The 12,053-nt window shown below is 44.7% G+C and overlaps 1 protein-coding gene across 8 annotated transcripts in view; it reads left to right on the top strand.

Annotated features, from left to right (window-relative positions):
* PARVA (parvin alpha) overlaps positions 1-12,053 on the top strand; it is a 208,344-nt gene that overhangs the window by 137,585 nt on the left and 58,706 nt on the right. For all 8 annotated transcript variants that reach the window (XM_074997362.1, XM_074997358.1, XM_074997363.1 and 5 more), the window contains 4 exons: positions 75-133; positions 1,237-1,256; positions 7,909-7,970; positions 9,150-9,218. In XM_074997362.1, coding sequence (XP_074853463.1) covers positions 75-133; positions 1,237-1,256; positions 7,909-7,970; positions 9,150-9,218 — 210 coding nt within the window. The remainder of the gene's footprint in view (positions 1-74; positions 134-1,236; positions 1,257-7,908; positions 7,971-9,149; positions 9,219-12,053) is intronic.

The following is a 12,053-nucleotide window of genomic DNA, read 5'->3' as shown; positions in this document are numbered from 1 at the left end:
GATCATACATAATTTTATAGTACCCTAAACATTAATCTGCACTAAACAAAACAAAACCCACTTTTTTCCCCCAGAAACGAGACGGAATCCTCCAGTCCCGACAAATCCAAGAGGAAATAACCGGTAACACTGAGTATGTCAACACCACTGTTGCCAACAGTTCAATAATTGAACACAGATGTGTCCCAAAAATTCAAACATTTGGTGATATTTAGATTTCATTATTGGGGTTCTGGGTGGGATCATGTTTCAGCTAGTGATTATGGTCTTTACAAGGCCTTTACAAGGCTTTCAGATATGCCTCTCAAAATGTAACATTACCAAATTGGAATTACCATTGACAAAGTAAATTGCAAATCTCCAAAAGACTGAGACCAAAGGAAAGGTGGAGAAAATATGTATGAATTTTGCACATTTGAGGAAATCTATATTGTATCTTGTTTCAAATACTATAAATTCAAAGTTGCCTGAAGTTTTTCAAACAGACAAGAAGTAGAGCATATCTCATGTTTTTACATTGCACAATTTAGCTCACAGAGAGCTAGGTTATTTCAGAAAGGGAAAAAAAAAAGACCTCAGTATTTCCCGAGTATTACATTCAGCATTAGGGTCCAGAGAAGCATAAGTGACCATGGTGAGACATTTAGATGTGATCTCAATGTGCAGTTTATAAGGGAAATATTATTCAAATCTAGCAAGAAGCAACAACAGAAAATTTTATTTTCTAGTAGGACAGTTCAGGCTCATGACTCATCATTAATCCTTATGGGTTTATTTCAATTGTGATATTTATGAAGGATGAAATGAAACAAAACTCTACAATCCTTAAGAACCTAGTCCAAGCATTATTGTTTTGGCCAGCCTTTTATTGTAGTGGCTGTGACAACTTGATCTTTGGGGTAAAGGGAGAGGAGTTAATGATAATAATAAACATACCAAAACTGTCTCCATTGTTATAAGAGGTATGTAGATTTTCCTGAGCACTAGGAAGTACACTATTTGATATCACCATGAGCCTTTACTGAAGCCAACCAGATTGTATTATTTGATCCGCGATACTATGAGCCAGTCTCATTTGGGTAAAACTGGTGGAGTTACATTCAACTGTATTAAATTATTCCAGTTTCCACAGAGTTAAGGATCTGGCCATACATGCGGTTTTCTTGTCTTTCTTAAAGAAAAGCATTACATAAAGTAAATGAGATACATAATAATTTTGTTTTGCTTTTTCTGTAGAGCATTATCAGGAAGGCATGGTAAGTTTCATGTTACTATTCTCATTTTCTTGAATCTACCAAAGTGCACTTTAGTTAATTCTCCTGCAGCTGATCTGTTTGTTCAAACCATAAGTAAGGTCAGGATTTGCAGCTGCCTTGGTAAATATGTCAACAAATGTGCTTCAAATTGGTCTGGCAGTTAACAAATAAGAGAAGCATTGGTATAATAATAATAATAATAATAATAATAATTTTGAAACAAATGATTTCTTGTGCCTTTCAGCAAATGCTGTTTTACAAGAGAATGGTGATTTCACCCCAGAATTTTAAATACAAACATTAATTATTAGATATTACAAACATGAATCAGAGGTGATATTCCATAAAACAACTGCATTTCCTTTTAGAGAATTGTCAAAGTTAGACTCGAGACTCACAATTTGTCAGACCACTCTGCTTATTAGCAAAGCCGCTCTGCTAATACATCCAGAAACGTGAGTCCTCCCCCCACCTGGGTCTCTTAATTTGTACAGCACAAGTCCTCCCCCACTTGGGTCTCTTAATTTATACAGCACAAGAAAGTGGTTCCATAAACAAAGAAAAAGCCAGACTCTCACTCATCTCACGTAGCCCCTGAGACCAGTCAAGTACCTTCATTTCCATATCACCTTCAGCAATCTCCTGTTAAGGACTCTCTGGTTACCTTAATTAATTATCGTCTAACACCTACTGCTCTGTTTCCTGCTTTCCCCGGCACACCTGGCTCCATCCAAACCCACCCTGCATTCCTACACACAGCATCAACATAACTTCCCCTTCTGCAGCCCAGAAGCAACATTGTGTCATAGTGTGATTTTTATGTAACTCTTATACTTCTTATATTACAACATAACTCTTATACTTCCACAGAATTTAATGCTATGTTCCTATTTACTTACTATCAAGAGACTTAGTCTCTTTTAGTTGAAAGAGTTGTTCAGTTTTTAACTTGAGACTGCATCATATAATGTCACTGAGACTCAAACCATGTACAGTGCTAATCTGGTTTACATAATTTATTCACAGCTGAATTCAAAGGCTCTGGTCATGGCTGCTCTTTGGGTCAGATTAGGAAACTCTTACTCATAATAAGCAGCAGTTTACTTCGTGTGAAATCACCATTGAAGTCAATGGGACTGTGATGAATGAATACCTGTAAGTGGTTAAACTCAGAGGCCATATCTACACCAGCAAGATCTTTCAGAGTAGCTGGGGCTTTTTCGAAAGATCCTGCAGAGCATCTACACACAAAATGTCTTCTTTCGAATGGAATTCAAAAGAACGTAGTGCTTCTTCCGGAGGCCCTCTTCCACTCCCAGATCAGGAAGAGAGCCTTTTTCTGAAAGAATCTTTCAGGAAAAGTGTGTGTAATGCTCTGTGAGCCTTCTTTCAAAAGAGTAGTCCTCCATAGCGCTGGCCAGCTGTAGCATGGAGACGCCCCTACCAACACTATCAGGGCTCTATGGGCTGTACCTCCAGCTGCTCTTAAAACTGCAGGAACCCAGAAACACGATGGCAGGAAGCTGAGAGTGTGGAGGCAGCGAGCATGTGTGCTGCTGTGACCCAAACCCTTCAGTCACCCCTGCAGCACCTGGAGCACCATGGCTGACACCCAGCTACCCAACAACACTCAGGGAGCCAGCCAAGGGGCCACATGAGCCTGCCCAGGGCATGAAATGCAGGGCTATCTCCTGGACTGAGCCAGAGCTCCAGGACCTCCTGGGGCTCTGGCAAGTCAAGGGGATTCTCCAGGACACCATGGGACACCAGCAAAATGCCTCTGCCTATGCCAAACTGGCCAGCAGCTTGGCCGCCTGAGGCCACCCTGCCTGGACAATTGACCAGGTGGTGAGGGCAGGTCCCAACCACTTACCTGTATTAACGGGAGCTCCACAGCATCCTTGCTGGCGAGGACAGCTCCCCACCCCACAGCCTCCTGCATATGGCAGCCCTGGAGCCCCAGCTACACCAGACCAGGAGCCAGGTCTAGACAGGGACCAGCCCGGACCCTCCAGCCAGGCCAGCGTGCCAGATCCAGATGCATAGTTGGAGGTCCCATATGAGGATAAGTCCATGGACAGGACCCTTGTCATTGAGATGCCGTTGGCATCCTTCAGCTGCGCCACCTCAAGCCAGGTGGGACCCGACCTCTTTGGGGGACCCTCCAGTAAGTGCGCAGCACATTGCATACCCTGCGGTGCGGGGGCAGGCTGCTGCCCAGGCACATGGGTGACAGGCCAGACCCACACATCCCACCAGCAGGCACGCCCGTAGGTGACACCCAGCACCCACTCCTGTGGACAGTGCTGTGAGTGTCATGGAAGGGAGGGGTGGGAAGAGTCAGGCTCCACCCAGCTCACCTGCCATCCCAGTGTGGACCCCCCTTTGCCTGTATGAACCCCCTTACCTGCTAGCCCATGCCCGGTGGGGGGCAGGGATCCCTGCAACAGTTAGCACCATCCCCAAAGTGTCATGGGTGTCATGCATCATGCAGGTTGCATATGCTACTGCTTCCAAGACATCCCTGTCCCTCAGCCCAGGGGTGGGGGCTGCTGCCCATTGGGGTGGGGGACATGGCAACTGCGGCTGGGCTGTGGGACTGACTCTGTCTCCCCTTCCATCTCTTAACCTGTGCCATCTGAGGGCCAGGAGAGCCCCAGTACACCTGAGGCCAACCAGCTCTGGCCAGGCTGTTGGGCTGCAAAGTCCGGGAGCAGAGGCCAAGAGCACTGGACCACCCCCACCACTGGCATCCAGGCAGGCCTGCAGACTGAGGCCTGATGGCAGGAAATGTGGGTGGAGGTGGTGGGCCTGCTGCTCACGGTGTGCATGGCCCTCACCGAGCTGACAACCCAGCCTCCAGCCCTCCCAGCCACCCCTCTGATTCCCCCCTAGTTGACACCCCTGAGGCCCTTGCTGCCCAGCTCCCACATGACCTCTCCCCTGCTGCCCTATAAGGCCTCACAGCCTGGATCATGGGCAGGGTGAGCCATGCCGAGGCAGCCCCTCCCATTCTACCTGCCAAAGCCAAGCCCAAGCCCACTGCACCTCTCCTCACCTACCCATGTTCCTGGCTGCATCCTTGCCCCAACAGGGATTCCACACACTGGGCAGGAGGGGCTCCCATGGCAACTGGGGCTCACAGCCCTCCATCCCCTTCATGGAATAATGCCACCCCCTGCCATCCCTGGACCACCTGCATGTTGAGATGCCTCCCTGGCTGTGGCCCCCCTCCAGGTTGAGATATAACCCCATCCCATGTATATAGTTACCCCTGTTCACCACTGTTATAATTGCACTTAATTAATGAATTGTATTAATAGTTAATTGTACTGTTTTCATTTTTCTAAAGCTCCTAATTTGCACTAAACACTGTACTTTCTCACACCCCCGTGTCCCCTGTTATTAGAGGGGGATGGGATGGTGATGGGAGGAACCCCGGGGAAAGGTCACTGAAAGCCTCCCAGAAGGCTTCCCAGATGCAGAGCATGTTGCAGTGGACCTACCGGTCAGGGGCTGCAGCAAGCTGCTTGTAGCCAGGACCAGCCTTGGCCATTCAGACTTGAGGGGAAGGTCTCCTTCCTGGTTTGGATGAGATTTTGGAGGGCACAGCAGGCCCCCATGACCTGGGGGACATTCTCCACCCTGACATTGAGGCATGTGAGGAGGCACCTACATCTCGCTTTCAAGCGGCCAAAGGCATATGTGATGGGGTTGCATGCCTAGGCAGGAGGGACATTGAAAAGCTCCTGGGTGGGACTGAGGGGGCCTGCGTATGTCTGCATAAGCAGAGGTTGCATGGGGCAGGATGGGTCACCTACCATGCAGAGGGGAATGGCCGTGTCCCGACAGCATGCTCCCGCTGGGGGGTGTAGATCCCAGCCTCCATACTGCAGTAGAGGCCAGGGTTCTGGAACATGTGTGTATCGTGCACCCAACCTGGCCAGCCTAGCCCATGTAAATATCCATAAACTGGCTCGGGGGTTCACCAACGCCTGCAGCACAATGGAATGGTAGCCCTTCCTAGTCACATAGCAGCCATTGCTGTGGTCTGGGGCTCTGATGGCAATAAGTGTGCCATTAATCACTCCAAAGCAATGGGGGAAGCTGAGGGTGGCACTCCCCGCCGCGACAGCCGCATCCAAGTCCCCGAAGTGCATGAGCCTCCGGAGGAGCACCTGGTTGATGACTCTGACAGCCTTCAGGGAACAGAGAGCAAACACACTCATGGGTGTGAACAGGGGTGCCCCTACCCTTCCCCCTGCCCCCTCCGCCTCTCCACCACGAGGCCACCACTCTGGTAGCAGGCCTGTGTATGGGTGGGGTATCATGGTTCCCTGGGGTGGGGATTCCCCACCCCCTTGCACCCTAGGCCCCTGAGGGTCCCCCTTGCCTGACAGCCCCCTCCCACCTTCCTGTGCTGGGCCAGCAAGCAGAGCATACCTTACCTTGAGGATGACGGCCCTGGTGGTGGAGTTGCCTGCCCCGGACTGCTGCCTGATGGAGCACTAGCTATCTGAGGTGGCGACCTTCCAGACAGTGATTACCACGCATTTCTCCACTGAGAGGGCTGACCGCATCTGGGTGTCCTGGCATTGGAGGACGTGGGCAAGCCGGCTGCAGAGCTCCACGAAGGTGTCCTCCATTCGGAGGTTCTGCAGCTAGCGCACATCATCCCACTTGGCCAGGACCACCCTCTCCCACCAGTTGGAGCTCACAGGGTGTGTCCACACATGCTGGAAGACCTGGGAGGGGGGCATGGCAGCAGACGTGATAGGCTTGGGCCCCCAGGACTGTGTCTCCAGCACCGTAGGCGGTGGAGGATGGCTGCAAACAGGATGGCCAGCAAGTGAGCCAGGGAATCCTGTGGGTCAGCAACTGCTGTGGGTCAATGGTTCTCAGAGGCTAGAGTCAGAAGTGGGCACAGGCTCAGCTTCACTGTAAACATCTTGGCTCTTTCCATCCACCTTTTATGTGTGGACCTGAACCTTCGAAAGAAGATCTTTCAGAAGAGATCTTCCAGAGGATCTTCTTTCAGAGGATTGTCGTAGTGTAGATGTGTCCAGCGAGTGGGATCTCTGTTGGCTAGCAGCCAGGTGAGCCAACAGGGAGAGAGTGTTCATTTCTGAACTCAGGCAGTTGCAGTCAGAGGGTGTCTTTGTCCTCTGGGTGGAGGAGAGAGAGAGGGAGTGAGAGACCAAGGTGCTTAATGTGAAACAGGCTTAATGAATCCGGTAAATATCCTGGCCACATCATAATCAGAGCATACAGATATGTAAGTAGAAAGGAAATGTTTCATTAGACACGATCAGGTTATTTTTATTTTGGGGTTGGTGTGGGACTTCTTAGGCTGATTAACGTATTTTTTCACTGTATGCTCTAACTTCTAAACTGAATCCCAGGGAAGTAATTCTTTGTGCTCTAACATTGATGTTTTTAGATGTTTTCCTAACTTCTAGCAGCCAAGTATGATTTATCACCTTCCAGTATATTTTGTTTTTTAATAAATTACTTTTTTAAGGTAGTAATTTAATTCTTATGTGCTAAAGAAAGATCCGTATATAGTCATGTGTAGATTGAAAAGTCACCTATCAGATTGCAACTTAACTTCTTCTCTTTGCTTCCAAGTTCTCTCCTAAAGCTTAGGGTTATCCCACAGAGCGACAGCCAAGTATGTCTTCCTGGTTTTTAAACTGGGGTTTTCTCTCTTGCTGGTGGCTACAACCTGCCAGGATCAGGGAATCTGTGACCTTGGAGAGCTGTTTTAAGCAGCGCCTATACAGGCAAGGTGTTACGTTTTTTGTGGGCCTCCACCTTCTACACTTGGAGTGTCAGAGAAAGTTAGTAAACTCACCATTCCAGCTCTTTGTGTTTAGGGAGGGCAAAATTAGCTGTCTGTGAAGTCATTTTGTGGCACACAAATTGCTGGCCAAAGTGGAGTCACGTAGGGATGATTCAAGCTGTCTTCTTTTTCAGAAGGCAAGCATATTGTTTCCTCAGTTCTCCTACCTCTGGTAGGTTGGCTTTCTGTCCTGGTCTTTAAGAGAATGCTTTAATTTCAGTGGGGTCATCTTACAGCCTGGAGCATTAAAATGTCCCAGGATACAATCCAGGGTGGCATAGAATCATGTGTTCCAAGCATCATGTTACAGCAGAGACAGGAGCACTTATGGTAGTGCACAAAGATCACAGTGCAATGCAATCACCATTACGTGCGTTTTGTTACAAATGTTGTTCTGTCAGTGACTGAAGGTGCAAGCTCACATACTTCCTGTTTTTCTAGTTCAGCTCTTAATTGATCAGCAAAGTGGTCTACTTCCATGAATTCGTTCAGCTCACTATCTACCTCTGCTTACTTATCTAGGTATTCTACATGTCATATAGATGCCAATTCTTGGTAAATCTCAGGGAGCAAAGTTACAGTTCATTGTTTAGATCACTTCATTATGCTGACAAAGTTCCAGGAATCTATATTTGTGACAAATGACAGTAACGGATTATAGAGAAGACCAAAGAGACTACTGCAGTGCAGGGAAACTACGTTAAAAAAGATTCTGCTGATGCTGCTGATCTCATTCAAACTCTTATTTGTGTTTTTAATGCAGTTGGATAGCTGTTGTTTGCTATGCTAACAAATCTGACTATTTTTCAGAACGAGACGCATTTGATACTTTATTTGACCACGCTCCAGACAAGCTCAATGTTGTAAAAAAGGTTGGAAAGTGTTATTTCTGAAATACAGTCATGTCATGTTAATATATTCAATGTAATAAATTTGCGCTGAAAATGTAAATCAGAATATTGTGATTGCATATTATGAGGGGTACATTTATTGATGTCGTGAACATTAATTTATTTTGCTTCAGAACATAGAAGAGCAGAGAGATACAGACATCTCCATTGCAAAGAACTTTGTCATGTAACTCTGGTATCTCTATATAGTGTACACATACCCACAGCTGCCAATGCCAACTGACTTCAGCACATGGCTATGGGGCTATTTAGCTGTGGTGTAGACATTCGGGTTTGGGTTACAGCCCAAACTCTAGGAACCTTCCACCTTGTGAACTGAGCCTGTCTTCACTGCAAACTAAACCAGCCCTCACAATGAGCCTTGCAAGCCCAAATTAGCTGGCGTGGATCCACCATGGGTTTTTAATTGTAAAGTAGAGATACCCTGCATATAATGTAAAAGAATATTCATAGGTAGATCCATAGCTGGTATAGACTCAAAAGAAGATGGAGAGGGACTGTTCTCAATGGTGACAGATGGCAGAACAAAGAGTAATGGTCTCAAGTTACAGAGGGAGCGGTGTAGGTTGGATATTAGGAAAAACGATTTCACTAGGAGGGTGGTGAAGCACTGGAATGGTGGAATCTCTATCCCTAGAGGTTTTTAAGTCCCTGCTTGACATAGTCATGGCTGGGATGATTTAGGTGGGGTTGATTCTGCTTTACACAGAAGGCTGGACTGGATGACCTCCTAAGGTCCCTTCCAGCCCTAGAATTCTATGATTCTATGATTCTATAAATTCACATTGCTCCACTGAAGTCAGCTGAGAAATGCCAGTTTACATCAGGGGATTATCTACCTTCAGGTGTTTCAGCTGCTATCAAATACAACTCCAATAATGCAACTCTCTAGAAGGTTTAGAAATGTATTTTTAGATTTCTGAAGACAAATCCCTTTATGACGGTGTTTTAGTTGTTTGATTAGTGTTCATGTCAGTTCTGTTCTTCATTCAGAAAACCAGTATCTCTAGGCATTAAATACTTTTAAAAAATGTAGGTTTCTGTTCGTAACTTTATAACCTGAGCAGGTCTAATTTATGGGAAAAATTGAAACTGCTGCTCTAAAAAGTGTGCCTTGATCAACGTGTTCTCATTTTTCAGACCCTCATCACTTTTGTGAACAAACATCTGAATAAACTGAATTTGGAGGTTACCGAACTGGAAACCCAGGTAAGATTCTATAGCTATGGTTAGTCAGGAAAGAAAATTGCTCCATATTATATATGTGCCATAATTGTTCAAAGGTTTCAGTAGATTCTTATTAGGCAATCATTAAATCAGTGTTTTTACACCCAGAAACCCATCTGGCTTGCTTAATTTTGTATATGTCTTTCATGTGAAGATAAAAACTATTACAAAGCTGTTCTAGTAGTAACTGAATTTCTAGAGCACATTCCCTCGAAAGATTATATACTTCCTTTACCATTATTGTTACTTGAACACTCTGTAAGGAGGGTCCAGAACAATTTTGGTCATAGTGATACAATTCCAGTTTTTGCAATCAGAATTTTATCCCTGGTATTGTGATCAAATTCCAACTTGGGTAATTACATTCCACCTACCAAATTCACTTTAATCAAATGAATAAGTTCTTGGGAGTGCTGTGACACCTCTCAGTAGGACTGCTTGTGCAAATAAAGTTTCTGAGCGCATAAACAATCGCGTCACTGGGCTCTAAGCTTGAGAACTGTACTGTGTGACAGAGTGATGATTCTTCCTCCTTGTTTTCAGTTGCTAGAATACATCAAAAGAAGCTAACAATTCGTTAAATACTTCCCTAGTTTTTTTTTCTATGTAAACAAGCATTGCAGTTGCCGCAAGGAAGTTACATGGTGAGACAGGAAAGAAGGTGGTCTGCATGATCGCCAGCGAAAGGAGAGATATCCATAGGAATATTTTCCTTTAAGATGTGATCTTTCTTACAAAAAAGTCTCAGGACCACTTGTCTGTAATAGGTATGGATTTTGCAAAGGTGAATTAAGAACTAGATGCAGGAGACATAAATGCTTCCAGAAATATGTCTCTGTTTTTAAGTGTGTTTATTCCATTTTTTTTCTTACTGAAGAACCCTCACTGCTCAAATATCCCTAGAGACCCCTAATAGTTCATTAATATGGGACTTTGCTACACTGAGAGGTTGATTATATTTCCAATAGCAGAGCAATGAAGAGCAGCTTCAGGGAGGTTCTGAGTTGCTTGAGATAACCTAGGGGATTGGTTAAACAGACTTTGATTAAGTCATGCTCTGTTCTACCATTGATGGTATGTACTGATGTGATGTAAAGATAAGATTGAGATGGCCATTCTATTCTAAACTTCTTTTCACAGTCATTCATGACTTTCTCTAAAATACTACTTTTGGGCAAAAAATTGCTCATGCCTCATCTCAGTCTAAGTTCAGATAAAATCTATTAATCAGTTTTTATGTTACATAAGTGTGAAAAGAATACAATTCTTGTTTTTAAAAAATATTGAGTTTGTGTCATCAAAAGGAACTCAAAACCATGTTTTTTAAAAAAGCTTAACATGCTTATAGTTCTTTATGATATGATCTTGCACTGAAATTCTTGAAAAAAGTATTAAAATTAGTAACATGCATGAAAGACATTGTGCATAAGGTGTGTAGTTATAGTACTACTACTATGGTTCCTTTTCGTCTCGAGAGACAGTGGTTAGCTGCAGCGATGAGAATCTATGGGCAGCGTTTTAGTCTGCAGCTTCTCTCATGGCTTATTCTCCAATTTTGGATTTGCACGGTTGTTTGCAATAACTGCATGTCAGTCTGATTCTGAATTCTTGAGTCTTAGAGTTTTCCTTCTAACATGGAGTTCTTTTGCATGGCTTGCACATATACTATCAAAGGATGATATGCCCTATTCTAGCAATCATTGCCAGGTGTTTTGATCTGATTATGTAGATTTGCAGGATTTTGGATTTATGTTGAATTTTTTCATGGTGTTATTGGATGTATCCTTGAATCTTAGCTTTGGTCTTCCTCTTGTTCTCAACCCACATGACAGCTGACCGAAGAGGATTTCTTTGGGAAGGTGTTTGTCACCCATTCTTCTCACATGACCAAGCCATCGTAGTCTTCTGCTGTTGAGGATCACTGTGAGGCTGGGTATGCCAGATCTTGACAGGACATCTGCATTTGAAACTTTATCTTGCCGGCTCATAGTCATAATTCTGCGGAGGCAGTGAAGATGGAAGCTGTTTGCTCTTTTCTCCTGGTTCAAGTAGGCGGTCCATGCCTCAGAATCATATAGCAGGATACTTAATACACATGCCTGGTAGATTAGTATATTTGTTTTCACTGTCATTTTAGGATTGTTCCATGCTTGTTTCGTAAGTCTGCCAAAAGTATTAGTTGTCTTCCCAATTCTGATGTTCTGTTATTCATCCATGGGTAGATTTGTGGTGACAGTAGATCCATTGTGGAACCACATCTAATGGGCTGTTATCCAGAATGACATTGGGTCGTTGAGGTATACATTGAGTGAATACAAAGTTTTCTGCATATTTATGTCAAGAGAAACCAACCTGCAGGCTGTAGACAGAGAATCCGTCTGTGAGTATAGCATGTCTTCACTCTGAGCGATGAGAGCTGCATCATCTGCAAAGAGGAGTTCCCCAATGAGGACTTTCTTGACCTTAGTTTTGGTCTTGGGTCTTGCCAGGTTGTAAAGAGAGCTGGGTGACTTTTGAAACACGCAATTTAGTAGAACTAGAAGAATATGCCGAAGTGGGTAGGGGCGAAAACACACCCTTGTTTGAGTCCACTGTTCATTGCAAACGGTTCCGATGTAGGTCCCTCATATTGCATTGTTGCTTTCATGTTTTCATGAAAGGATGTTACGAGCTTGAGTAGGGTCGGTAGGCAGCCAATCTTGGTTAATACTCTGTATAGTCCTGATCTACTAACTTTGTCAAACACCTTTGTTAAGTCCACAAATGCTATGAATAATGGCTTTCCTTGTTCTCTGCGTTTTTTCTGTAGTTGTCGAA

Source organism: Carettochelys insculpta, chromosome 6 (genome assembly GCF_033958435.1).
Source record: "Carettochelys insculpta isolate YL-2023 chromosome 6, ASM3395843v1, whole genome shotgun sequence".
Classification (NCBI taxonomy): domain Eukaryota; kingdom Metazoa; phylum Chordata; order Testudines; family Carettochelyidae; genus Carettochelys; species Carettochelys insculpta.
Note: the sequence above shows the minus strand (reverse complement) of the source record. Positions and strands in the feature narration are given on the sequence as shown.